General features: G+C 41.1%; 1 protein-coding gene across 5 annotated transcripts in view; it reads right to left on the bottom strand.

Moving 5' to 3' along the window:
- Positions 1-25,396, bottom strand: part of ACYP2 (acylphosphatase 2) — a 368,664-nt gene that overhangs the window by 312,260 nt on the left and 31,008 nt on the right. For 3 of the 5 annotated variants that reach the window (XM_029593436.1, XM_029593440.1, XM_029593439.1), the window contains exons 2-3: positions 11,866-11,882; positions 7,375-7,484 (exon numbers count right to left, since the gene is read on the bottom strand). In XM_029593436.1, coding sequence (XP_029449296.1) covers positions 7,375-7,484; positions 11,866-11,882 — 127 coding nt within the window. Of the gene's footprint in view, positions 1-7,374; positions 7,485-8,361; positions 8,618-11,865; positions 11,883-25,396 lie in introns of those variants that run through there. The other 2 variants (XM_029593437.1, XM_029593438.1) reach the window with 2 other exon arrangements.

Below are 25,396 nucleotides of genomic sequence, written 5' to 3'. Positions count from 1 at the left end.
ACATGTCCTTCACAAAGTTTATGAAAGAAAGGTCCTCTGGGGGAGAACATTTTCTACTTTCGGTGGGTGAAGGTGGTGAAGGCAAGTCATCAGTGTCTGGTGAGGAATCATCAGTCCAGGTATCATAAGGATCAGCACCTGTCTCTCTAGGAACTGTAGAGGGATGGGGTAGTTGGATACCTGAAGGTCCCGGTTTAGGCTCTGAAGGCATCGGAGGAATAACCGGAGGCAACGATGAAAGTGATGAAGGCCCTGGCGCGGGCATCGGTGGATGGCTCAATGGCGCCGATGGGGTTATCGGTATAGATCTCGATGGCTGAGGTAGAACTCCCAAAGGAGGGATGCGGAACGGAGTTTCTCCTCCCGATGATAAAGTCAACAGGGAGCGTACCGGAGCCATCGGTGACCCGGGATCCACCGGAGGAAAAGCGGCAATAAGCGCTTCCATCCTCGATAACAGCGGTGCCAATGCTGCTGGAATCGGGTTGGTGCTCGGTTCCACTATCAGTACCGATATCGGTGCCGGGGGAACCTGGAATTGATGCATCCCCTTGTCGATGGCCTCCTGAAACATCTGGTCCAGTTCTTCTTGGAGACCTGGAGCAAGCAGCCCCGGCTCCGGAACAGAAGAAGGAGGCAGAGGCATAGCCGGAGGGACCACCGTTAGAGGTGGAGTCGCGGCTCCCGACGCCGTCGGGTGAGGATTGCCTCGGTGACCCGGTCGCCGAAAAGGTCTGTGCCTTTTCTGGACGGGGTTTCTTCGGCGGCGGCTCGGATGATGGCAAGGTCGATGGCTTAGATACCTTGATGTTCCGAGACTTTCGGTGCCGATGGCGATGTTTCTTCTTACGATCCCCTTGGTCGTGAGGGGGAGAAGAGGGTGTCGAAGGCTGAGAAGTGATCAACGCCGGGCGGTCACCGGTCAGTGGGCAATGCTGGTGTGACGTTGACGGTGCCGGTTCCGAAGACGTCGATGCAATGGACCGGAGTCGGGGTTTGAGCACGGAAGACAAGTCCCATCTTCTCCATTCTGGCCTTGCGACCTTTTGGTGTCATTAGGGCACACTTGGTGTAGATCAAGACATCATGCTCTCGTCCAAGACACATTACACAGACTTTATGTGGGTCTGTAATGGACATGGTACAAGTACAGTCTGGACACCGACGGAACCCCAATGCCATGGCCATAGAAAAAACCGAGCCGCGGTACAGTCGATGGCCAGTAGGCCGCGAGGGCCAAACTCGACGGTAATCGACAGAAAACGGGTAAAAACTTACCAGAGTACCACAGACTGAAAAAAGTTAACAGAGGGACCCCTGTGGGGCAATTTAACTTTAAATAATTCCGTGAGGAAAATTCCTGTCAGGAATCCTTGCAGAGCTCCTTAACTGCATGGCTACTGCTGCGTGGAAAAAAGAAGACTAAAGAGGGACCCCTGCTGGCTGCAGGGTTAGTGCCATGCTGGGCATGCCCAGTAGGGGCCAGTCAAAGTTCTAGAAACTTTGACAAAAGTGTGCCGTGATTGGGTTCCATCCTGTGATGTCACCCATATGTGAGGACTACCATCCTGCTTGTCCTGTGAGAAACCATGTATCCGAAAAACATGTTGCAGAAACAATCGAGCTAATTCCAGAGCAGTGAGTAGTCTAGGAGAGGAATGAAATGTGCCATTTTGGAAAATCGGTCAACCACGACCCAAATGACCGAATTACCTTCAGAGAGGGGCAAATCTGTAATAAAATCTGTGGCTATATGAGTCCAAGGTGCTTTGGGAGTAGGAAGTGGCTGCAAGAACCCACTTGGTCGCTGCCGAGGAACTTTCTGAGCTGCACAGGTGGGACAAGACTCGACATATTTTTTAACATCCAATTTCCATTGTGGCCACCATTAGTGACTGAAAATTAGGTTTCCTGTTCTGAGTATACCAGGATGTCCAGAGAAGTTTGAATCATGCTCCCATCGTAAAAATGTTTGCCTTAAACATTTGGGTACCACAGTTTTCCCTAAAGGCACAGTGAAGTGATGGCCACTGTTATTTGCGCCGGATCAATGATGTGACGAGGTAGCTCAGGGGTGTCATCAGGAAGAAAACTCCAAGAGAGCGCATCAGCACGTAGATTCTTCTCTGCGGATCGAAAGTGCAATTTGAAGTCGAATCTGCTGAAAAAAAGTGCCCAGCGAGCTTGACAGGGGTTCAAACGCTGTGCCTGTGACAAATAAGCGAGATTCTTATGGTCTGTATAAATGTCAATGGTATACTTGGCCCCCTCCAGAAGTTATCGCCATTCCTCTAGTGCCATCTTAATTGCCAAAAGCTCTTGCTCTCCTATAGTATCGGTTTTTTTTTAGCTGAAGAAACGCTTTTAGAGAAATAGGCAAAGGTACGTGGTTTTCCTGAATCGGAGGGCTGTAACAAGATAGCACCGACTCCTAAAGCTGAGGCGTCGACCTCAATAATAAATGGCTTGGCTGGATCGGGGCGTTGTAAACAAGGATCTTTTACAAATTCTCTCTTTTATTAGGAGTTGAAAGGCCTGGATAGCTTCAGAAGGCCAGTTACAGGTTGGAGCTCCTTTCTTGGTTAAAGCAGTAAGTGGTACTACTAAAGTAGATTATTCCAAAATAAATTGACGATAGTAGTTGGAGAATCCTAAAAAATCTCTAATGCCTTAAGCCCCTCTGGTTGAGGCCAGTCCACGATTGCCTTAAGTTTCCCAGGGTCCATTCGAAGACCATCTTGTGACACAATATAACCTAAAAAAGGTAGTTCTTTTTGATGAAAAAGGCATTTCTCTAATTTTGCATATAATTTATTTTCTCGAAGACGTTAAAGGACTTGTTTAACATGAATTTGATGTTGATGTTCTGTTTTGGAAAAAATTAGAATATCGTCCAGGTAGACAATAACATGAGAGTAGAGAAGGTCTTGAAAGATGTCATTAATCATGGTTTGAAAATCGCCTGGGCGTTACAAAGTCCAAAAGACATTACCAGATATTCATAATGTCCATCTTGAGTGTTAAAGACAGTTTTCCACTCATCCCCCCTCCTTTATTCTAATCAAATTATAATCTCCCCTTAGGTCAAGTTTCGAAAATATTTGTGCTCCCCTCAAATGCTCAAAATGTACTGAAATAAGTGGAATCGGATACCGATTTTTTTCTTGGATTGGCATTGAGTCCTCTATAATCGATACATGGCTGTAGTGAACCTTCTTTCTTTTTAACAAAAAAAAAAAAAAAACGGCCCCTGCAGGAGAGGAGGATGGTCTGATGAATCCCCTAGTGATATTCTCCTGGATATATTGATTCATAGCCTCAGACTCCGGTTCGGACAAGGCATAAACCCTCCCCCTAGGTGGGTTTTTATCCGAAAGTAATTCTATTTCACAATCATATGTGCGATAAGGTGGTAGTGTCTTGGCCTGTTTGCTGAAGACATCAATGAATCTGACATATTGATGAGGCAGAGATGATGAAATAGCCACTGAACAAGAGATAGTGGAGACAGCTGGTAAGACCTGGTTTAAACAATTCTGCTGACAGTAGTCACTCCAACTGGCCAACTGCAGAGTGCCCCAATCGACCTGGGGTTGATGAAATCTCAGCCAAGGTAACCCGAAGATGACTTGGTTAACAGAGGAAGGAAGTACGTATAATTGAATAGTCTCTTGATGGAGTACTCCAGTAGTTAGTTTAATAGGTCTAGTAATCTGAGAAATTTTATTCGCCAGTGGCTGTCCAGAGACCGAGGACACAGTGAGAGGGGTCTTAAGAAGTTCGGTGGGAATATGATATCAACGAACTAGCTCTTCTATGAAATTGCCGGCCGCCCCGGAGTCCAAGAAGGCTTGGAGATGAATAAGGCTGTCATCGGCCAAAATTGATACTGGAATCAATATTTGTGGAGAGGGAATAATGTGACCCAGGGAGGCCTCTCCCACCAGACCTAGGTCCAGGAATTTCCCGACTTGTTTGGACATTTGTTAATGAAATGTCCCTTACCAGCGCAGTAAAGACAAAGGTTATTTAATCTTCTGTGTTGTCGTTCCTCGGGTGTTAACTGACATCGGTCAATCTGCATAGGCTCCTCGCTGAGTAACGGAAGTGCAGAAGCTTTAGGAGTCATGAGTGGTTGCTGAAAAGTAGGTGCCAAGCAAATGGGTCGTCTCTGTACTGCCCGTTCTCAAGTCCTCTCCTGAAAGCAAAGATCTAATCAGACAGCCAAATGAATAAACTCCTCTAGGGATTCCGGAGGTTCTCGAGCAGCCAACTCATCTTTAATAGCCTCAGAGAGCCCCTGATGGAAGATAGCCGTAAGACTGTCATCACCCCAAAGCAGTTCGGCTGCCAGGGTGCAAAACTGAGTAGCATAATCCCCAACAGATCAGGAACCTTGTTTAATTTGAAGTAAGTCTGAAGCAGCAGAAGTTGAACGCCCAGGCTTGTCAAAAATCAAGTGGAAATCTTTCAGGAGTTGCTCCAAGTTATTCAACAAGGGATCATCCCTCTCCCAAAACAGAGATGCCCAGGCTAAAGCTGGTCCTTCCAAAAGGGATAAGAGAAAGGTAACCTTCGTCTTGTCTGTAGGAAATAGTGACAACTAGAGTGAACGACTGGAGTGAAAAGTGCATGCGACACTGATTTTAAAACCCTCGACACTGCCGAGGGTTCCCACTGAAACGAGGTGGAAGTGGCAGACGTAGAACAGGAGGTGGCGAAGCAGAGGCTGGGGTTACCGGAGCAGGAGCTGAAAGGACATCCATTCGAGCTGCCAGTCTTTCCAGAACTCCAGTAACTTGGTCTAAAACTCCCTGCTGCTGCTGAATACGTGTTGCCAATCCGGGAATGGCTTGTAAGGCTGTCAGATCTACAGGATCCATGGCCTCGGCTAACTGTTACCAAGTACAACTTGATAGTGAATCCTAGTGTAGCTGTCGACCAGATGGTGGGAACTGGATGAAAAATACCAACACAGTTCAGAGAGGGACAGCCACCAGTCCAAGAGGTAACACCAATCCGGGTCATGGTTAGGCAGCGAAGCAGACAAATCCAAATAAGGCCAACGTCGGGGCAGGCAGCAGGCACAAGAAGAGTCAGAATCCAAACCGGGTCATGGGAGGGCAGCGAAGCAGGTAATCCAAGTAACAATCCAGAGTCAGCAAGCAGGAAAAGAATTCCAAACCAAAAGAGCACCAGCACAAGCAAGCTTGTAGCCGAGGCAATGCTGTGCTGGGCTCAGGAGTTTAAATCTCAAAATTTCCCTCAAACGCGGGGTCTTCTGGGAGGGAGGATGACACGGCACAGTGGGTGGAGCCTGGATGTGAGTCACATCGCGTACATTTGCCGGGAAACGCCACCGAACAGCGGTTCTGCCGGAAGCCCTCTGCCTCGCCGGTTCCTGAACGGTAACATGGTGCCAAAGGTGATTTTCTCTGCACCTATTGGTGGTGCCTCCCGGATCTGTTTTAGCTCCTATATGCTTCATTTCTGAAAAGCACAATTTCTTTTCCTCTTAGTAGAAGAGGAATGGCACCTAGGCCGAGAGTTCCCCTAGTCATGAGGGGACTATCTTTTTTGATTCAGGAGATGGTCCCTCACTCATTTAGATGATGATTTCCTCTTTGCTGATCTGGAGGCTTGAAGAGAAGTTCAAAATACTTTGTGTGCAGCTTCTAGATTTTTTGGCCCTGGGTGACATTTGAGCACAGGCAGCACAGTTAGGCATTTCATGTAGCAGGCCTAAGCCGTAAACACAGCTGTCATTATAGTCCAACAAAGACATCTTTGTAGGACAGCAAGATCATCTTTTGAAGTCTAATTTTCTGTCCACCATTTTGAAGAGAGCTGAAGCTAGGTCAAATTCAGTTTGGGAAATTTGAAGTAATCAAATATTTTTTTAGAGACTCACAACAACAAAAAATAGTAATACTTTGACAAAGTTAAAACAAGAAAAAAGAACATGAACAAAAAGTTTGGTGAAATTGGTAATCTTAGTTACAGCAAAGAGTTTTAGGCATAAAAAACCCGTAAAGGTAACTTTGTTGATATGTAACTCTTCAGATGAAGACTAACTGAACGCCTGTAATTCCACTGACACACAGTTTTCTTTCTTTCATTAACAGGCCTGCAACCTGGAGGGTTATAGAATAGGGGGGAAAACTCCAGATACCTGTGAATGAAGAGTCATGATGTTTTAGCTCAATGAAGGCCAAGTGACTGAGCTGCAAAGCCCAAAGGAGGAAGAGGAAACTGGTGGGCAAAAAAAAATGTCATCCTGGAGATCTTACCTATGTTTCTTCCTTAAATACATGATAATGTCTTTAGTATAGGTACAGTGCTTTAAATTCAGACAAACTTCAAAAACAAAGGAAAGCAGGGTGAAATTTTATGGAGTTTCAACACAGATATTTCATGCCAAAAACAAATGCTTATATAAACTGCTTGATACCTGTCCAGTAAATAGTTTCCTAACCAAGCAATAGTTCATCACGAATAACTAAACATTTCCAAGTTCAATATTAATCAAACACACTCTAGAAAAAATATGTTCAAATTCAACAACATGCACAGAACCTTGGCTCTGGTACTATGTCAGCTCATCAATGAAACAAGTGGTAGTATCAATGAAAAGAGAACATTTTTATTTTAAGAAAAATTACACTCACATCTTTGTGGTCACAGAATTTCTGAAATTTTACCTATCATGAAGAAAATTAGTTTATTAAAGAGTTTAGTGCTCTTAAAGCAGGATCCAGGCAACTATATTGTTGAAGGGAATTATATGGTGTTGCAGCTGCTGGGGATGCATGATTCTCTTAAACATTAATTAACAAGCTGAATGACTGAATTCAATAACTAGTACAGAGAAAGACTGAACTACTGAACTTTAAACTTGTATTGTAGGTACCCCAATCAAATGTTACACCTATCCAAAGATACAACAAACTCATAGAAGGTCATATATATTTTTATATTATTCCCCAAGACACTTTCTTGCCTTTGAATGCAGAATTTGTGGAAAATGTGAAAACATTGCTCAGTAGAAGCCAATAATTGATTTCTCCATCCAATGATGCAATTCTTACTAAGTACTTCATTCAAGAGTAGCACTCCCCAAAACTAAGTGAATCCATTATTTCCATGCACAAATAGGTCAAGAAGGTAGTCCAGTCAACCGGTTAGCCCCCATCTTTATATACACCAGTTCAGAGATACTAAAACTGGTTCAGCTTCTCTACAAATAGCCTAGGCTTTCTTCATTCTTACCATATGACTTGAAAAAAAAATGTTTCAAAATGTATTTTAAAATATTACATTAACTTGATGTTTCATCAAATTTCAGAACACGCATATATTTATTTTTATACTTACATTGAATTAACTTTATCTTCTGGCCCCTGAACTTGGCCCACTACAGTTCCTTGTCTTGTATTTTTAACCCATCCAACTACTCCAAGTTTTCTAGCTTCATCTTCTGTGTACTAGTTTGAAAGGGAAAAAAAAACACAATGAAATTATATGTAAAGTTTGAGAACAATACACTTTGAAATAAAGGGGTAATTTTAAAAAGGATTTACATGTGTAAAGTGTACTTATGCAGTTAAATCCTATAGACAATTCAATAACATACTGTAGCAATTTTCAAAATCCCACTTACATGGGTAAAGTGCATTTCAACATGTAAAACTCATTTTTAAACATGTAAATGCTTTTGAAAATCAGGTCCATAGATTCTATACTTTTAGACTAATCGAGAATCCACTTCCTCATCTTTTCTTCTCTCTATTTTAACTTGGTAATTTGTTCCAGTTCACTGAAAACCATCCTCAGCTGTGACTACAGTGTCATGAATCTTTTCTTTCTAAAATGTGATATGTGACAGGCATGCAGATAATGATCCATCAATTCAAAAAGTAAGATTTCTCCATAAATAATGGTCATGCAGCAAGATAAAGCTACATTTTCCCAAAAGCTCAATTTTTCTCTTCATTATTTTTTTTAAAGAGAGATTAAGCCTCATTCCATAAGCCAACATCTGGGAGCCAATTGATGAATGTCAAAACTTGGTTTGGCTGGAGCTGAGATCACTATTAGCTTTGGAACAAGTTTGGTTTACTTTTCTGTTGTACGTTTGTTGCTAATATGATGTAGTCTTTTCTGAGGTGAGCACAAAGTTAAAAACTGTGATTCAAATAGTCTGAAAGTTCAGGGAATAGAGGAGTCCAAGATGGCTGCCAACTAGAGTGGATGCACACAACCTTGCTCCGCGAAAAATTTTACTAATTACCTTATTGCCTCTGAATCTTTACCTGAAATGCCTCACACAAAAAGGAAGGCAAAAGTAAAATCATCTTTTACCTCAACGCCAAATCCAGATACAAGACAACCGCAAATCGAGTCGATGTTCATCCAACCCATACAACAGTTACCGGAGGGAGGAGCCGCCGACTTTGAGCAGACGCCGAGCTCCATGGCAGAAGGAATATCCCTCAGCCCCTGTGCGCCAACTACCCCAGAACCACCGTCGAGGATTTTTTGAGAAGTAACAGCTAAATGGAGAGAAGAGCAAATGGCTTCATTAAGAGCTGTAGCCCAGAGAAGAGATGTAGATACATCACTCTCTTCGGTAAGTCCTGTTTTACAGGGCTCCACGGGCTTTGAAGCTGGAGCTAGACAACAAGACAAGGAAGACAGGGACCCTGGGGAATCAGGAAAAAGTGAACCAGAAGTACATATTATATATAAAATGCCTTTGGTTAAAACTTCAATAATAATTTTAGATACAATATGGAAGGTATTAGTTTCAATGGATAATTCTATAAATACTTTAACTGGAATGTTAAAAGAAAATTTACAAAATACTAAGAAGTTAGATTCCAAGGTAACAACATTGGAAAATACTATGAAAGAGATGGAACAGAAAATTAAAATGGTGGAAGAATTTCAAAATCTCATTAAATCAGAGAGTATTTGTTTTAACAGAATGGAAAAATTGGAAAATTAAAGTAGAAGAGCTAACCTGAGAGTACTAAACTTCCCAAGGTTGAAAGAGGTATCCCCACGAGAACTGTTTAAAAGCTATCTTATAAATGCATTGAATTTTACAGCAGAAGGGATTCCCACTATATCCAAGATATATTACATACCTAGTATTAAAGAAAAAAAGGAAGACTTACGACGACAAGAAACACCTTTAAATGTTACCGCATTGTTGGACCTAACTCTAGAGACTGTCATAGAAAATAGAGACACTTTGCTAGTTTTATTTGTGTTTAGCACAGAGAGATTCAGTTTTAAGATTTTTCTTTGGAATCAAGAATATAATTTTCATGGCCATAGAGTTTGGATATATCCTGATGTGACAAACAATACTCAGGAAAAAAGGAAAACATTTCTACTGTTGAGGAATGAAGTTATATCAAGGGGGGCATAATTCATTCTTCCCTTGTAAATGTATTATAATTTATCAAGATTCTAGATATATTTTCTTTGATCCTTTACAATTAAGAGTATATCTGGACTCACATTCCTGAGATAGTTTCACAGGGGTTCAGCGCTTAGAAGTGTAATAACATGGGCCACACTCTAAAGGGCTAGCTTTTTATTGTTACAGGAATATTACTTCTTTATAACTGCTCTGTGTATCTTGAACTCCCAAATTTCCTTTTACTTTCCAGATAAGTGATTATATGTTATACCTAAGATGTATTAATTTCTTCTTTGAATAAGATATATTGAACTATCTGATATTCTTAGAACAACTGTGTTCTGTAAGATATGATGAAATTTCAATAAAAATAAAATAAAAAAAAAAAGTTCAGGGAATAATCTAGGTATTCTGTACAACAGATCCAAGTTCAACTGGAACTTGTATGTGCAGATCCTGATTATGAAGATCAGGAATAAATACCTACAAGGACTAGACCCCCATCCTTCAGACAGATGAGAATGTAACTGGAAATTGACCCTAGTAGAAAAAGCAAATGGCATAAAACCCATGTATTTTTTACATGGAAGCTTTATACACTAATTAGCTGCTTCCATGAGCTCTTTCATAGATACACTTATCAACAATTCAAAATATCTCAAGTCCAATCACCTCACAACAAATTCCAGATCATGAGAATTCTGCTGGCAAAGGTACAACAATATCTTAAAAGTACCTCCATCCTGTCAAGATATACTTGTAGATTAGATAAAACAATGTTCTGGTTATGGTGAGCTAGTCCTAGGTCTCCCTTTTCAAGACTAAAAAAGGTATAGATTTCTGTTCAGTAGCAGTTTCCCTACATTACTTAAAACCACCATGAAACCTCTAGAATATTCCAAAAGCTGTAACCTGCAAAATAAACAGTTTTGATCACATCAGGTAGCTGTGTAGCAATATCCTAAATGCACACAAAAGTGGCATACAAAGCTAAGTCCAAAAGAAATTAACCTCCTTGCCTGCCAATGGTATATACCAATACAAATTATTCAGACAAATTCTCTCACTCATCAGATATCATATGCACATAATAATGATCTGTACTTTAGTCCTAATAAAAGACATGTGTGAACAACCTATTGACCTTATTGAATACTCACTGCAAAAAATATGAATCTGAAAGTTAAGCAGCACCAGTTTTCACCTTCTAAAATTTTACTGGAAAAATAAGCCTTCTCATCTTTGCTTTCTGCCTCAAATTCCTATGAAAATCTATCAAGTTACTACTCAAATAATCCTTTATAACCCACCAGCCCATGCAGAAGAAAACTGGTACAGTGTTTCGAGCTAGTCTGTAACCTTTGCTTCAGAAGTCATAGTATTTGAATGGTAAGGAAAATATATGTACAGAAGCAAGTACTCGAATTGTTCCACACTTCCTTTCTCATACTAACCTGATGAAGAGGACAAAGGTTTTGAAAACTTGTCACAAATGTATTAAGTTCATCCAATAAAAAGCTATCAGCCATAACTTGTTTGAACTTTTCACATTCCCTGCAACTTCTGCCACACTGACTACCATGTACCATACTTACAAAACCAGATTAATGGATCAGTTCTGAAGCTATGATTCAGCAATCTGGATATCCTCTGCCCCCGCCACCCTTTATTCTTTTTGAGAGCAGCAATGTGATGAATCTTTTTTTTTCCATTTTTCCCATAAGCAATTAATTTCAGTGAGGTTGCAGCAAGTTAAGAAAACCTGAGCCCAAGGAAAATATTTCACTGTCTTGCTTCTTCTAAAAACATGCATGTAGAATAGAAAGTTCTCTAATTTTGGAGGATCTAATCTGCTGGAACCCAATTTCCAAACACGGTTAAGAAAAATATTCCAAGTGATAATTATGAATCATGTAATGCAATTTAAAAATGTCTGCAGAACCACAGTACTGCTCCTTCAAAGCAAACAAATAATAATAAAAAAGCAGCATGAACCAGTTCTTGGACAGGCAGCTCAACTTGATTCAAAAGTCAAACAAATATTCCTCATTGAACTTACCTTTTCTAGAAATCAGAATTTTAAAGTTACTGTATTTTTAAAGTGCAGTGCTATGAAATCTCAAAAGTTAACACTACTCATCCAAAGGGGGCATTTCAGCTTAGCTAGTTTCAAACTGACCAAATTGAAATGTTCTGTTTGATGTGCAGGGAAAACCATTTTGTATCAAATACAGAATATATTCTGTTCCCTCTACTATTATTAAAAAAAATAGGCATATATAGTATGTAAAAATCAAAGTGATCACTTATCTTTTCAGATGAAATAAGCCCCAGAAAAATATATACTGTGTTGTATAATGGCATTCACGACTTTTCCCCCATATCTGCACATTCCACAGAGGTAAAATAAAATTGAAGCACCAATGGCTCCTTACCATTCTGAAGCAAACACCTGGAAAAAAATGAACACAAAAATAAAGAAAGAAAGAACATTAAACTAAATGAATGCAGATACATTTTCCTAATATTTTGATTAAGCTTTTTGGAGGAGCACAATTACAAACAGAAGTAGTTTTTCTGGTTTGACTGAAGTGCTGTGACCTTATTTTGAAAAAGAGATTGTTTTTGTTTTTTCATTGCTTTGTTTTGCTTACATTGCTTTTCTGTTTGTTGGATTATTAATACTTAGTTTAGAGGGAAGAATTCTAGAAGGGAAAATGCTGCTTTGTTGTTAGGGTTTTTTTTTTTTGTCTTTTTCGGCCTTTAGTTCCCTCCCTCTCGCCTACTCTTACCTTCCATTCTAACTATACAGACTAACCCACTAATTAAGGGATTGGACTACACAAAATAATTTGATATTGTTAGCAGAGAAACATGATGCAATTTAGATAAGTGTGGTCATTAGTGAAAACAGAACACTTCTGTTTTCACTAATGACCACACTTATCTAAATTGCAGTAAAGTTTAGGGAAGCTCAATTAGTAATATCACAGTAAATTCTTCAGGTAATTACTTTTAGTTGGTCTGAACTATAGTAACCAAGGCTACAGGATTCTTTATAGAATACACATCTAGTAAAAGAAATAGCTTTATTAGAAATCATATGTACATAGATTAAGATCATACATTAGGATAAAAGCAAATTTGCTTACCATAAACGGTGTTTCCGTAGATAGCAGGATGAATTAGCCATGCTATCATAGGAACTGTCATTCAGGGCCCGGGAGGCGGAGCTTAAGAAGCAGAGTGTAGATTTTTTCAGTCTCTGCGGCTGCGCGTGAGTTCCCGCGCAGGAAAGTAACAGATTCTCCTCAGTTGTTTTTTTTCCGCGCGCGGGAGCACACGTGGAGCTATTTTCTCCTCGTACCTCTTCTTTTTGAGATGTCGAAAAAGCCTTTGGGCTTCAAGCCGTGTCCCTGCGGTAAGATCATGTCTGTCACTTGCAGGACAGTTGAGGAAAAGGTAGGAACTTAGTAGGTTTTTCTCATTTTCTTTTAACAGATACCAGAAGCTCCCAACAGCTTAAGGATTGCAGGGAAACATTGATTTGCCAAAGCTGGCACTACTGTTACTAATTCTACTTCTGTCCAAACATATTCTGACCCACAGAAAGAAACCAGTTCAGTGTGAAAGATATCTACAGACTGACTCCCTCAGGAAACATGGTGGAACTCAAGAGAGGAGGCGGCAAGACTAAGAAGCATCTGGAAAAATGAGGACTACATCAATGAAATGCTTATCAGGGCAACAAAAATGGAAAACTCAAGATAAAGATAAAACTGGACCATGAGATGATAGCTGGACCCAAATTACTATAGCCACTAGACCCCAACACTGATTTCCTTCAAATGATGAACCAATATGCAGCCTTTATTTAGCTCCAATTAGAAAGAATCATGCATGGCTCTAGAAGGGATACCACATCTATGCCGATATCCAGTTCCACATTAAAGTATTGCTCTCGGCTGCTGGACTTTCTCTTTCCTGCTCGCTTACCTTGCTTTTCGGACCCTCGAGGTGTTTTTCTTCATTGGAACTGTTGACATACTTAATTGAAGGTACGCTGAGCAGCTGAAGTTAAATGTGATATTTCTTCCGTGACTGACGTCATAAGGAGGCGCCCAGATTAACGCCCATAAAATCGGCGTTTGTCTGGAGAGACTTTGCTGCTGGACTTTCTCTTTCCTGCTCGCTTACCTTGCTTTTCGGACCCTCGAGGTGTTTTTCTTCATTGGAACTGTTGACATACTTAATTGAAGGTACGCTGAGCAGCTGAAGTTAAATGTGATATTTCTTCCGTGACTGACGTCATAAGGAGGCGCCCAGATTAACGCCCATAAAATCGGCGTTTGTCTGGAGAGACTTTGCTGCTGGACTTTCTCTTTCCTGCTCGCTTACCTTGCTTTTCGGACCCTCGAGGTGTTTTTCTTCATTGGAACTGTTGACATACTTAATTGAAGGTACGCTGAGCAGCTGAAGTTAAATGTGATATTTCTTCCGTGACTGACGTCATAAGGAGGCGCCCAGATTAACGCCCATAAAATCGGCGTCTAGACGGCGCTCCGCCGTCGGCGCGGGCTTTGTCGGGCTTCGTCGGAGTTTGTGGAGTAGTGGGGAATTTTAATTCTTTGGATTAATATTTCAAGAGGAGTTGTGCCAGCAGCCACTACGGGCCCTAACTGGAGTTAGTGTGTCGCCAAGGAGCCTATTATCACTTGAGGTATTTGTTTTTTCTTGATAAAGCTGGCTATCCTCCCTCTCGGGTATGCCCCATACCAAGAGGAAAGGGAGAGTGGCAACCTCAACACCGGTTGTGAGTAATAACCAGCCACGAATTCAGGATATCTTTGGTAAAGCTGTAAACTCAACACCAGGAGTAGAAGTCGCTGGAGTAGAAACCCGGGAGCAGGGCCTAAACTCCCAGACTTGTGAAATATCTTTAAGCCCTGGTGCTCCCCCAACCCCAGATCAACCAACGGGGAAAGGAGGAGGACATTTTTCATTTCTCGATACTGATTTGAAATTGGCCCTATTAACATCTCCTGAGGAAAGAGGAGTAGTGGGGCTAGAATACCCACTACAGAACCCAGAATCTCAGGTTACTTTGGTCCAGAAATTGGAATTTAGTATTATGTCTGACTCTAAAGAGAAAGAGGTGGGAGGAGTGCAAGGTAACGCAGTGTCTGGTTTACCTATTATAGTTCCTTCTAATTTTACTTTGGAAGGGATTGGTAAAATGGTTTATTTAATGCAAAAGTCCATAAACGATCTATCACAAATGGTGCAAGAAAGTTTGAATAATAGTAAAATTTTACAATCTAGAACAGAAAAATTAGAAGAAAAAGTTGTTAATATAGGTCAAAGAGTTGAAGAGGTAGAAAAAATTCAGTTGAATTTAATTAAATCTGAAAAGATGCAATTAAATAAAATTGAACAATTAGAAAATCAAATCAGAAGACCCAATTTACGTATTTTAAACTTTCCTAGGACTCATTTATTGTCACCTAGAGAGCTTTTCAAGAGTTATCTTGTAAAAGTATTGAAGATTTCTGAAGGATCACTACCTATGATAACTAGGATATACTATATCTCTCAAAAAGTTTCAAGCAGTGATGTATTAACACAAGGCCTAGGGGAACAGAAAGAGGATACTGATTTATCTGAACTCCTCGAAAAATCATCTGAAATGGAAATCAAAGTACGTGCTACTTTGTTAGTACAATTTGCAGATTTAACTCAGAGAGATACTGTTCTTAAATTATATTTTAAGAACTTAGATTCTAAATTTCATGGTTTTCCCATCAGGATATTTCCTGATGTTTCTCTTAACACGCAAATAAGAAGGAAAGAATTTCTAACTATGAAAGAAAAAGTAATTCAGAGAGGAGCTAAATTCTTATTGCGTTTCCCATGCAAATGTGTTGTTATATACCAAGGCACGAGATATGTATTTAGCGACCCAGAACAATTGCGTGTATACCTTGACTCCTGATCTTCCATCTCTCTGGGGGAATGGAATGAAATGTTTAAATACAGCTGAGACACAATTCTTGTATTTTTATAATGGTATTAGTTTATTGCTCCCTTATTTCTTTACAGTTAGGTCCTGTAATTACTGTTATAGATTGTTTCTTTTAGGTTACATAGATGAATATGCAGTAATTTCCTTTATTTTCTTGTGTAAAGTTATTCAGTTATGAGCATATAAATTGTGTGTATCTTTAAAAAAAAAAATTCTGTAAAGTTTAATAAAAATAAAATTAAAAAAAAAAAAAAAAAAAAAAAGTATTGCTCTCTTGGTCTGATAATACTTCTATGTTAGCTCTTTGTCAACTATTAGAGCTTGGTTGTCACACAACAAACTTTCTTTTAATCTTAAAAGAAAATGAGCTGTTGTTGGTTCATCATTTATCTAATTGTCCAGTTCCTTATGTTCTCTGTATTGACAACACTTGCCTATTTCCTCAGACATTAAAAGTCTTGGTGTCTGGTTTAACTTCAGACTCTCCTTTAAAAATCAAATCAAAGCAATCATTAAATCAGGATTTTCTAATCTGAGAATTGTTTGGGGCTTAAAACCAGTGTTTTGTTCTTGTCATTTCCATACAGTTGTGCAGTCTTTTATACTTCCTTTACTTGACTGTTGTAATGTATTTTTGGGATTACCTTCTTATACTCTAAAAGCATTACAATTATTACAAAATTCGGCAGCTCATCTTATTGCTGGCACAAACATCCAAGAGTGCATGTCTCCCATTTTGAGAAAACTGCATTAGCTTCCTGTCGTTGCGTGTGCCGGCCACGGCAGGCCCGCGGTCAGGCCCACTTACCCCCATTTGCCTGCTCCAGCACCTGGTTCTGCCTCTTTAGCGGCCATGCCTGAGCTGCCTCTAGTGCTCCCAGCTCTGCGGCGGGAAGACACCGCCGTCTCGCACCATGCTGCTTCCTAGGCGCGTGCGCACATCTGGTCTCCCTTTAAACCACCCCACGGTCCCGGATGATGGCTTCTTGGACTATGGGATGATGTTTCAAAGATTGCTGAGCAGATATAGGGTCCGCCTGATGAAGAAGTGTGTGCAGTGTCTTTCAGCCCAGACCGGCAAACCTACTGAGAAGGGAGATGGGTGAACAAATCTCTACGTGAAAGTTCCCAGGTAAGTAAAACATTAAATGCTTGTACAGAAATGGAAAAAAGGGCAATATATGGAAAACTATGTATACTGATGCTCATAGTATGAGGAATAAAGTCCTGGATCGAGAAACAGCCATGGAAGAAGATGACTTGGCTGTAAATGCTGTCATTCAGATGTTTTCTCACATGGAAAACTGGGACTAGTTATACCAGGCTACAATATATTCAGGAAGGACAGGGTAAGAAGAAAGGGAGGAGGAGTGGCATTATATATATAAAAGAAAATATTAAAGCAATAGAACTGCAGACATTAAAAGGTAGGGAGGAGGTGCCGTGGGTTAATCTGGAAAGAGAGAATGGTACTTCTATTTATATTAGTGTAATATACAGGCAACCATCACAGATAGAAGAAACAGAGATTTAATGGAGAATATTTTTTAAATGACTATAAAAGGCGAGGTGCTATTGCTAAGGAATTTCAATAAGACATCCCAACTGCAGTGTCTTATAGAAACAGAAAGATCTTGGATTCTCTGCTATAGGAACCTATATGCGAGAGGGGCGATATTGGACCTAGTGCTTACTAATGGGGACAGTGTTTCTGATGTAGTATATAGAAACATAGAAAATGACGACAGAAAAGGACCAATTGGCCCATCTAGTCTGCCCAGCAAGCTTCCACACTTATTTTCCCATACTTATCTGTTTCATCAACCTTGTTGGTAACTGTTTGATTCAAATTTCCTGCCATCCCCTTTCAATGATGCAGAGAGCAATATTGGAGTTGTGTCAAAGGTGAGCGTAAGGCTTATGGTTAAGGGTAGTAATCGCCGCATCCACCAAGTTACTCCGATGCTTGTTTGCCCAGACTGCACAGATCGATGCTTTGTTGGATGTTGTTTGAATGTAAATCCTTTTTTCCTCATTTCCCCCTACCGTTGAAGCAGAGAGCAACGCTGTATATGCTTTCAAAGTATGTATTAGGCTTAATTAGTTTAGGGTAGAAACTTTCGTAATAAGCAAGCTACCCCCACGCTTATTTGTTTACCCATATTATGAAGTTCAGTCCTTTTTGGTTATTGTCTGAATGCAAATCCTCTTTTCCACATTTCCCCCTGCAGTAGAAGCAGAGAGCAATGCTGTATATGTATTCAAAGTGATGTATTAGGCTTAATCGGTTTAGGGTAGTAACTTCCGTGATAAGCAAGCTACCCCCACGCTTTACCCAGATTGTGAAGTTCAGTCCTTTTTGGTTGTTATCTGAATGCAAATCCTCTTTTCCACATTTCGCCTTGCCGTTGAAGCAGAGAGCAATGTTGGGGTTGCATTAACCGTGCAAAGGCTTTTTGAATAAGGGTAGTAATCACAAGGTAGTAGCCAACATTCCAGCAAGCTGCCTCCATGACTCTACTCTTCATTCCCATCCTCTAGCCTTTATGGATCCACAGTGTTTATCCCACGCCCCTTTGAAATCCTTCACAGTTTTAGTCTTCACCACCTCCTTCAGAAGGGCATTCTAAGCATCCACCACCCTCTCCATGAAGAAATACTTATACAAACATAGAAACATAGAAATGACGGCAGAAGAAGACCAAACGGCCCATCCAGTCTGCCCAGCAAGCTTCACAAATTTTTTTCTCATACTTATCTGTTTCTCTTAGCTCTTTGGTTCTATTTCCCTTCCACCCCCACCATTAATGTAGAGAGCAGTGATGGAGCTGCAACCAAGTGAAATATCAAGCTTGATTAGTTACGGGTAGTAGGGGAAGTAACCGCCGCAATAAGCAAGCTACACCCATGCTTATTTGTTTTACCCAGACTGTGTTATTCAGCCCTTATTGGTTGTTTTTCTTCTCCCCTGCTGTTGAAGCAGGGAGCTATGCTGGATATGCATGTAGTATCAGTTTTTCTTCTCCCCTGCCGTTGAAGCAGAGAGCTATGCTGGATATGCGTGAAGTATCAGTTTTTCTTCTCCCCTGCCGTTGAAGCAGAGAGCTATGCTGGATATGCATGAAGTATCAGTTTTTCTTCTCCCCTGCCGTTGAAGCAGACAGCTATGTTGGATATGCATTGAAAGTGAAGTATCAGGCTTATTTGGTTTGGGGTAGTAACCGCCGTAACAAGCCAGCTACTCCCCACTTTGTGAGTGTGAATCCTTTTTTCCACATTTCCTCTTGCAGCTTAGAGCTATGTTGGAGTCACAGTAACCATGTGTATGTTTATTGAATAAGGGTATTATCTCCAGGCAGTAGCCATCATTCTGGCGAGCCACCCACTCTTTATTGACGGCCTCTTGATTTTATGGATCCACAGTGTTTATCCCACGCCCCTTTGAAGTCCTTCACAGTACTTCCTGACATTGGTTCTGAGTCTTCCTCCCTGGAGCTTCAAATCGTGACCTCTAGTTCTACTGATTTTTTTCCAGCGTAAAAGGTTTGTTGTTGACCATGGATCATTAAAACCTTTCAAGTATCTGAAAGTCTGTATCATATCACCCCTGCTCCTCCTCTCCTCCAGGGTGTACATATTTAGGTTCTTCAATCTCTCCTCATAAGTCATTTTATGAAGACCATTAACCTTTTTGGTCACCCTTCTCTGGACCGCCTCCATTCTGTCTCTGTCTCTTTGAAGATACGGTCTCCAGAACTGAACACAGTACTCCAGGTGGGGCCTCACCAAAGCCCTGTACAAGGGGATCATCACTTCCTTTCTCTTACTAGATATTCCTCACTCTATGCAGCCCAGCATTCTTCTGGCTTTAGCTATCGCCTTGTCACATTGTTTTGCCCACTTCAGATCGTTAGACACTATCACCACAAGGTCTCTCTCCTGCTCCATGCTCATCAGTCCTTCACCCCCCATCGAATACAGTTCTTTCAGATTTCCACACCCCATATGCATGACTCTGCACTTCTTGGCATTGAATCTCAGCTGCCATATCTTCGACCACTCTTCCAGCTTCCTTATATCCCATCTCATTCTCTCCACTCCTTCCGGCGTGTCCACTCTGTTAGTATCATTTGCAAAAAGACCTTACTTTCTATCCCGTCTGCAGTGTCGCTCACAAAGATATTGAACAGGACCGGTCCCAACACCGATCCTTGGGGCACTCTGCTTAACACCGCTCTCTCTTCAGAGTAAGTTCCATTTACCGTCACACATTGTCTTCTGTCCTTCAACCAGTTTGCAATCCAGGCCACCATCTTGGCACCCACTCCTAAGCTTCTCATTTTATTCACAAGCCTCCTTTGTGGGACTGTATCAAAAGCTTTGCTGAAATCTAAGTAGATGACAACGAGTGCTCTTCCTCTATCTAATTCTCTAGTCACCCAATCACAAAAGTCAATCAGATTTGTCTGACAGGACCTTCCCCTGGTGAATCCATGCTGCCTCCGGTCCAGCAGTTCTTCTGACTGTAGATAGCTCACTATTCTTTCTTTCAGCAGCGACTCCATTACCTTCCCCACCACCGAGGTGAGGCTAACCGGCCTGTAGTTTTCAGCCTCCTTTCTGCTCCCACTCTTGTGAAACGGGACCACCACCACTCTTCTCCAGTCACTCGGCACCACTCCCGTTTCTAGGGATCTATTGAATAGGTCACACAGCGTGCCCGCCAGCACATCTCTGAGCTCTCTCAGTATCCTGGGATGAACCTCATCAGGCCCCATGGCTTTGTCCACTTTTAGTTTTCCTAGCTCTTCCCAAACATTCTCTTCTGTAAATGGAGTTACATCTACTCCACTCCCCTCCAGTTTCTTGTTATCTAGTGATGGTCCTTCTCCGGGGTCCTCTTTAGTGAACACAGAGCTGGAATATTTAATATTTCTGCCATTTCTTCGTCTTTCTCCACACATTGATCCTTTTCCCCTTTCAATTTCACTATACCACTTGGAACTTTTCTCCTATCTCTGATGTATCTGAAAAATGTTTTGTCACCTCGCTTTACCTCTTTGGCAATTCTTTCTTCTGCTTGACTTTTTGCTGTCTTGAGAAGGTAGGAGCAGGCAGTGAGTCAGGGAACATGGCCCCTCGAGGAGCAAGTACCGGGTTCCTGATAGTGACCTGAAAAGCAAGCGAGGCCCCCGAGGAGCGGGTACCCTGTTAACGATATGAGTCCAATGGAAATTGGAGGCAGGGTAGCTGGGTACAGAGAGCGAATCCCATCTGTAAAAATCCCCTTGCTAACTCAAAGGCTAGCAAACATTGTAGGCTTTAAATATCCGGGCAGCGTGATATCACAGGGGGACGCCCCTGAGGTTCGTGCCAAGTGGGAAAAAGAGTGAAGGCCACGTGGCGCGCGCATCCTAAGCTACCAGTGGAGCATGGCAGGAGGCAGCACCTAAGCCAGTCCGGGGACGCCGGAGAGGATGGCAGGCAGACGCCGCGGCAGCCAAGCGTCCATCCATAGCAAGAGGAGGTGCAAAGAAAGAAAGGTAGGCAGAGTGAAGCCGTCAGGAAGGGACGGTTGCAACACTGCCCTGTATTTGGTGAAGACCTTGGGTTCTGAAAACAGGCCAATGGAAGAACCTTGTATGGGAAATACTGGATGTCCGCCTGGGACAAAAGTAAAGCAGAAACTGGATGCATTGGTCTGTGAGAATATGAATGTTTCAAGTCCACAGGGTTTTTTGGAGGTTGAGGATCCCAAGCCTGTCGTGGATGAGCAGGGTTTCTAGCTTGCTGCCCCAATGGTTGAGAAGAGAACGGTTACAAGCTGAGTAAAGCTTGAAGGCTATTTGTTTTATTTTCTCTTTTTTTTTTTTTGTATATATGTGCTCGGTAGTTGTCAAGTCTAGCAAGCAATAGGAATCCAAGACAGCCAATATAGAAGGTTTAGTGAAGGCTTCAGTGAACTGATCTCCGAAGAAATGTCTGGAGGAACCGGAAATGTCCTGCCGCCGTGAAACATTGTGAAATATGGCACTAGAACTGAACCATGGAAGGTGGCTGGCTTGCAGGTAGTTGCTGAAACCTTAAGAGACTTCCGAACTACAGAAATAAAACAGAGTTCAGGAAATTTTTATAAGTACGCACTTGCAATATCCTATGGACAATTCATTGAATTGTCCATAGGATATTCATATATAAGTGCACGTTACACGTGTAAATGGCTTTTAAAAATTGTTATGGTTGCATGTTACATTTACATGTGTAACTGTTTTTAAAATGACCTCTAATGAGTATAGCTGGGAAGTTCAAATTCCACCTGCAATTTGCAAAATGTTTTTAACTCTTATCCTTTCCAGATTTGATCTTATGTTCTCAGTCCTTTTTCATACCAAGTAAAATCTACTGATATCGTAATTAGATACAGATGGATTTCCTTTCAAGGAGGAAATGGGTAAAAGCCCTTCTACTTCTCTCTTTATAAGTTTATTTGCTATTCTCCAGATTTTCAATATGTATGTGATATCGGCTGTTCCTACAATTCTACTACATAGTGGAGACTAGGATGACATTGTAAGGATGATAATTCTATTTTTCTAGTGGGGAGCGTTCTGAGCAATCCAGCTCGGTTCAAAAGAACAAGTAAACCAACTTTTGATTTCAAGAAGTCTAGCTGCAATGTAATATAAACATAAATCAGGAATGAAGAGTAGTCAATTTAATTCAAAGAATTTTTTTTCTCCACAGAAAAGAAGAGATGGCACAATTAAGACCTTTAAAAGTCTTTTGCAGAACATGACCCAGCAGATGTTGGAAAACATATAAAAGTTGTGAGAGGACTACCATCTTGACAAGATATGCTTGTCCCAACAAAGAGAGAAGAAAATTCGACCATTTCATTAAATCAGCTTGGATTTTTGTAATGACTGTGGAATAATTTGATTGATAATGTATTCAACTGGGAGGATACTTTGATACCTAGATATTTAATTTCAGAGTTTGTTATTATAAAGTTACCAATGGAATAGGGGAAACACTGAGTAGGACCTTTACGAAGCACCACTGATTTCATATAATTAACCTTATACACAGTGGGGTAGATTTTCTAACATGCGCCTGGGCGTACATGTGCGCGCGCTATCTAGCGCGCGCACATGTACACCTGATTTTATAACTTGCATGGGCAAGTTATAAAATCAGGGATTAGCACGTGCAAGGGGGTGCACAATTGTGCACCTTGCACACACCAAGCCGCGCTGCCTTCCCCTGTTCCCTTCCCCTAACCTTCCCCCCCCCCAGCCCTACTCTAAACCCCCCCCCCCCCCCCGACCTTTGTTTTACCTATTGCGCCTGCCTCTGGGCAGGCGCAAGTTGTACACACCAGCTGACCGCCGGTATGCGATCCCCAGCACAGCGGCAAATATGGCCACTGTGCTGGGAGCTTGACCCCACCCCACCCCCTCTCCACCCCTTTTTACAAGCTCCGGGACTTGCACGCGTCCCGGGGCTTTATGCGCGTTGCCAGGCCTTTTGAAAATAGGCCCGGTGCTCGTAAATCCTCTGGATTTACGTGCATAGGCCTTTGAAAATCTGCCCCAGTGGGTGTACCATATCTCTCTAAAAGAGATCTCAGCATTAGAATGGAAGTTTCTATGTGTGTTAAACACAAAATATTGTCTGCATATAATAATATTTTGTGATTTGACTGTATTTCAATCCCCTCATTTTCAATGTGGTTTCCCTTATCTTTTGTGCTAAGGGTTCTAACACTAAGTTAAATAAGGTAGGGGAGAGAGGACATCCCTGTCATGTCCCCCTCAAAATAGAAAAGGGAGAAGAGAGCATACCATTAATCAATACCTGTGCCCTAGGATACTGATACAATGCCCGTGCCCAGTTTAAGAATTGAGAGGGCAATCCCAAAATGTTTCAATATCTGGAAAAGATACGTCCATGAAATCCTATCAAATGCTTTATCAGCATCAAGTGAAACAATCACTCTAGGTTTACCAAATGAATAATATGAAACAATCTTCTCATATTATTAACTGAGTGTCTAACCTTCACAAATCCAGTTTGAACTGGATTAACTAATCGTGGGAGCAAATATTCTAGACGAAGTTGCTACACTTTTGCAAACATTTTTATATCCATGTTAATTAAAGATATTGGCCTATAACAGCCATATTCAGAAGGGTCTTTCCCAGGTTTTTGAATCAGTGTAATTAAGGCATCCAAAAGGGTGCCTGCAGGAAAATCAGAAGTACCCATGAAAGAAATGAATTTAGTTTGGTTCTTCTGTAGGCATATAGTCCTAGATTTCAGTTCTGTGGATGGTACCATTGTAGCTAAACTTCCTTTTTCATATGGATCAGCCAAAGTGCTCTATAAGTAGCAAATAGAAATTACATTTTGGGGCCATAAAGAAACTATTCTTGGACATCATGTAGGGCTACCAAGCAGCATGACATGCTGTTAATCAAAGTGGCATTAAAAACTTCCATTGTAGTTGCCTAACACGGCAGAGGCGTCCTCTGAAGCAGCGGTCCCAGATCGCGGTAGGAGGCTATGGTGATACTAAAAACAAACTTGCAAAAAAGGTATGGGGTGGTGAGGGGGGGGGGGGGGGTCAATCTGAAGGGCGCAATTTTGAATTTTTACAGTTAGAAGGGAAAGTCGGAGTAGGGAGTGAGGGAAGGGCAGGGGGACTTCCAGCAGCAAAACATTTCACATCGTACTTTAAATGGGATTTTTTTTGGGGGGGGTGACTAGTTCAGCCCCCTGGGGACTTGGCAGTTCAGGTGGTCGGGGGAGGCGTGGGACAGGCAGCAATTTTTTTTTTTTAAGGGAACAAACCTTAACCTGATATATTATTTTTTAATATATCCAATTAAGTCCAAAATTATACGGCCCCACGAGGCTGGATAATTTATACATAACCAGTGACATTTTTAAAAAAAAAATCCAGTTATCTTTAAAGTTATCCGGCTATGGTTAGTCAGATAACTTTAAGCAAGTACATTCAATGAAATGTTTAGCCTGTTGAATATACGGGACAAGATAGCCAGATAACTTGTCCACTAAATGCCCTACTAAATATGAACCCCGGAGATTCTTGAGGATTTCTCTTTCCTTCTGGAACCCTAATTGGACAGTATCGACACATTTATTTATTTAAGCAAGTTTATATACCGTTTTACCAGTAAAACTAACTGACCAAAGTGGTTTACAATATCAAAATAATATAAACAAATCAGAAATAATTAAAATTAAATAAATAATTGACTAAATACAACTTAAAATAAAGTACGAATAAAAATACAATATATTAAACAATCAATAAAAATAATGGTGACAAAACAGGAATTTGGCCATTACAGTTAAAAACTAAAAGAGCAGAAATAACTAAGAGCAAAAACTATATAATTCAAATATATTTAACCTTATTTGCTTAACTAGAAGGTATTCAGACATTAATATGTTTGTTGTCTGTTCCATATAGCAGGTCTGCCTGCTATATGGAATTGGGATTAGAGAACAGGGAGGGTTGGGGGGAAAAGGGGTGTGGCAGCTCCTTTTTGTAGTTTTTTTTAAATATTTGGATGTGAGGAGGAATGAAGACATTGGTGTTCTGGAAATGGTTTGGGAGGGCTTTATATCTTGTGCAGGATGGACTTGGTATCCTTAATTAACAATGGTGCAGTTTTGTTTGTTGAATATGCATGGAGGCTTAATCACCCTGTTCAAGTTAAGAAGATTAATGAAAGGTGATCAAGTGGTACAGTGGGTGAGGAGAGATAATTCTTGTTGCTCTGGATCCCCCCAACATCTGCTTAATCCAGCTTCATCCAATAATATTTTGGCTCAGCAACCAGCAAAACGGGTGAGTGAACGTGTGCTAGACTTAAAATAGCTCACTATGGGCCTCATTTTCCAATATCGCATTG

The sequence above is a fragment of the Rhinatrema bivittatum genome, chromosome 3 (genome assembly GCF_901001135.1).
Source record: "Rhinatrema bivittatum chromosome 3, aRhiBiv1.1, whole genome shotgun sequence".
NCBI lineage: Eukaryota > Metazoa > Chordata > Amphibia > Gymnophiona > Rhinatrematidae > Rhinatrema > Rhinatrema bivittatum.
This window is presented reverse-complemented; position numbering and strand designations above follow the sequence as displayed.